This window comes from Alligator sinensis, unplaced genomic scaffold, assembly GCF_000455745.1.
Source record: "Alligator sinensis unplaced genomic scaffold, ASM45574v1 scaffold1334_1, whole genome shotgun sequence".
Classification (NCBI taxonomy): Eukaryota; Metazoa; Chordata; order Crocodylia; family Alligatoridae; genus Alligator; species Alligator sinensis.
In genome coordinates this window covers 281,103-283,383 of record NW_005842872.1, presented here as the reverse complement: position 1 = coordinate 283,383, position 2,281 = coordinate 281,103, and the positions used below count along the sequence as shown (strand labels likewise).

At 69.6% G+C, this 2,281-nt stretch overlaps 1 protein-coding gene across 1 annotated transcript in view; it reads left to right on the top strand.

The window, feature by feature from the left end:
* LOXL3 (lysyl oxidase like 3) overlaps positions 1–2,281 on the top strand; it is a 22,774-nt gene that overhangs the window by 17,347 nt on the left and 3,146 nt on the right. The window contains exons 6-8 of the mRNA XM_025191908.1: positions 1–68; positions 170–324; positions 2,125–2,276. The exon at positions 1–68 is cut by the window's left edge and continues 125 nt beyond it. Coding sequence (XP_025047693.1) covers positions 1–68; positions 170–324; positions 2,125–2,276 — 375 coding nt within the window. The remainder of the gene's footprint in view (positions 69–169; positions 325–2,124; positions 2,277–2,281) is intronic.

Sequence of the window (2,281 nt, the reverse complement as noted above, 5' to 3'; positions counted from 1 at the left end):
CGTCGTGTGCCGCGAGCTCGGCTTCGGCAGCGCCAAGGAGGCCCTGACCAGTGCCCGCATGGGCCAAGGTGAGCAGGGTCTGGGGCGGCCCGGGCTGGGCAGGGCCACGGCCCGGCTGCGGGTCCAGAGCAGTCCTTTGCCCCCACGCTGAGCCGGGCCCTGGTGGCAGGCATGGGCCCGATCCACCTGAATGAGGTGCGGTGCACGGGCATGGAGGCGTCGCTGTGGAGCTGCCCCTACAAGAACATCACGGAGGAGGGCTGCAAGCACTCGGAGGACGCCGGCGTCCGCTGCAACGTCCCCTACATGGGCTACGAGACCACGGTCAGCACTGGGCCCGCTGGGGTGCTGCTGGCTGGGCCGCACTGCCCCGTCCAAGCCCCCTGCCCCAGGACGTGCCCCTCCCTGCCCCCTTCCTGGGCTGCCGTGTCCAGCAATGGCACCGCAGGGACGTGGCCCGGGACCGTGCAGGGCTCGGTGGGCGCTGCCGCTGGCTCTCTAGGGCCCTGGGGAAGGGGCTGCCCGGTCCGGTGGGGCTGAGTCCTGGGTAGGGAGCGAGGGTCTGGGGGCAGGGGAGGGCACCGCGGCTGCCCCCCCCGTTCCGTCTCCCCTGGTCCTGGGGGGAAGCTGCCGCGGCCGGTGGCTCCGTGGGCCGGCCCGTCTCCGGGTGGCAGCTCCAGGCCACGTGCTGGGCGTGGGGCGCTGCATGGGTGGCTTCTCCAGGCCGTGGCTGCATGGAGACTCCCAGCACCTCCCGGCGCCCCTGGGCTGGGGTGACCTGGACAGGGGGCTCAGCTCTGCGGGTGCAGCCCCGGGGGCATTTCAGGGTGAACCCGAATGCTTTGACCCCCGTGAAGCAAAACATTCGGTCCCCGGCTTGGGGCATTCACCCCTGGCCCTGCGCGGCTCTGAAATGACCCAGCCTTTTGCAACCCTACTCCTGCACCCCTTGAAAGGCTCCTTTGGCTTTCCCGAAACGGCTGGGCCGGATCCAGCTGGATTCACCCAAGGTTTCACTGCCCCCAAATGCGCTTTGGGCTTTTGCATCTGCCCAGCTCGGCAGCCCTGCCCCTACCACCAGCCCCAGCCGCCCCCACCGACCACGGGGCAGGAACCAGCGCCCAAAACCAACTCCTTCCCAAGCAACAGGCACAGATTTCGGGCTGCCGAGTGTAGAGCCAGGCAGCCCATGCTAGAGCCGGACGGCAGCGAGGGGCTGCGGGGAGGGGAGGGTTGGGCCCAAATGCCTGGGACTGTCTCTATAGCCAGGGAGTGCAGCGTGGGGCTGGCAGGGAGCTGAGGGGTCATATCCAGTCTAAGCCCCATGGCACTGTTCTGAGCCAGAGCGCGGGGGCAAGACCCCCCAGCCAGGACCCTGCGGGGTGGGTGCAGCAGGAGCACTGGCCCAGCCCAGCCCCATCCCCAGCTGGGGCTGCAGCAGCACCAGCGCCTCAAACCCACTAACACATGGAGCAGAGCTGTAAGGACTGAGCATCACTGCAGCCTGAAATGCTCCGGCCCCGGGTCCGGCGCCCACAGGGGAGGAGCCCTGAGCTGGGCACATGCAGCCCCAGACCCTGCAGTGCTCCTGCCTTGCTGCCCCCCAAGCGAGGGGCTGTGCGAGCTCCAGGCCCCTGCTGATGTCAGCCCATCTCCAGTGCCCCCATGCAGCTGGGGGAGCGTCAGCCTCTGCCAGGAAGGTGGTGGCCGTGGGGGTGCAGGGCAGAGCCAGCGCTGCAGCAGGCCTGGAGATGGAGCGCAGCATCGGCATCAGCAATGTGCTGGGCAGGGGGAGTGGGATGTGGCCCAGGCGTCATGAGACAGTCTGGGCACAGGCTCAGTTGCTCTGGCTGCCCCATGGGCGTCTTTGCCCAGTCCTGCCCCCGTCTGGCCACGCTGATGCCCCCGTGCCATCTGCCCACAGATTCGCCTGAGCGGGGGCCGGAGCCGCTTCGAGGGGCGGGTCGAGGTGGCGGTGGTGCTGGGCAGGGGGAGTGGGATGTGGCCCAGGCGTCATGAGACAGTCTGGGCACAGGCTCAGTTGCTCTGGCTGCCCCATGGGCGTCTTTGCCCAGTCCTGCCCCCGTCTGGCCACGCTGATGCCCCCGTGCCATCTGCCCACAGATTCGCCTGAGCGGGGGCCGGAGCCGCTTCGAGGGGCGGGTCGAGGTGGCGGTGGGGGCGGACGGCGAGGGGCACCTGCGCTGGGGTCTCATCTGCGGTGAAGGCTGGGGCACGCTGGAGGCTGCCGTGGCCTGTCGCCAGCTGGGCCTGGGATTCG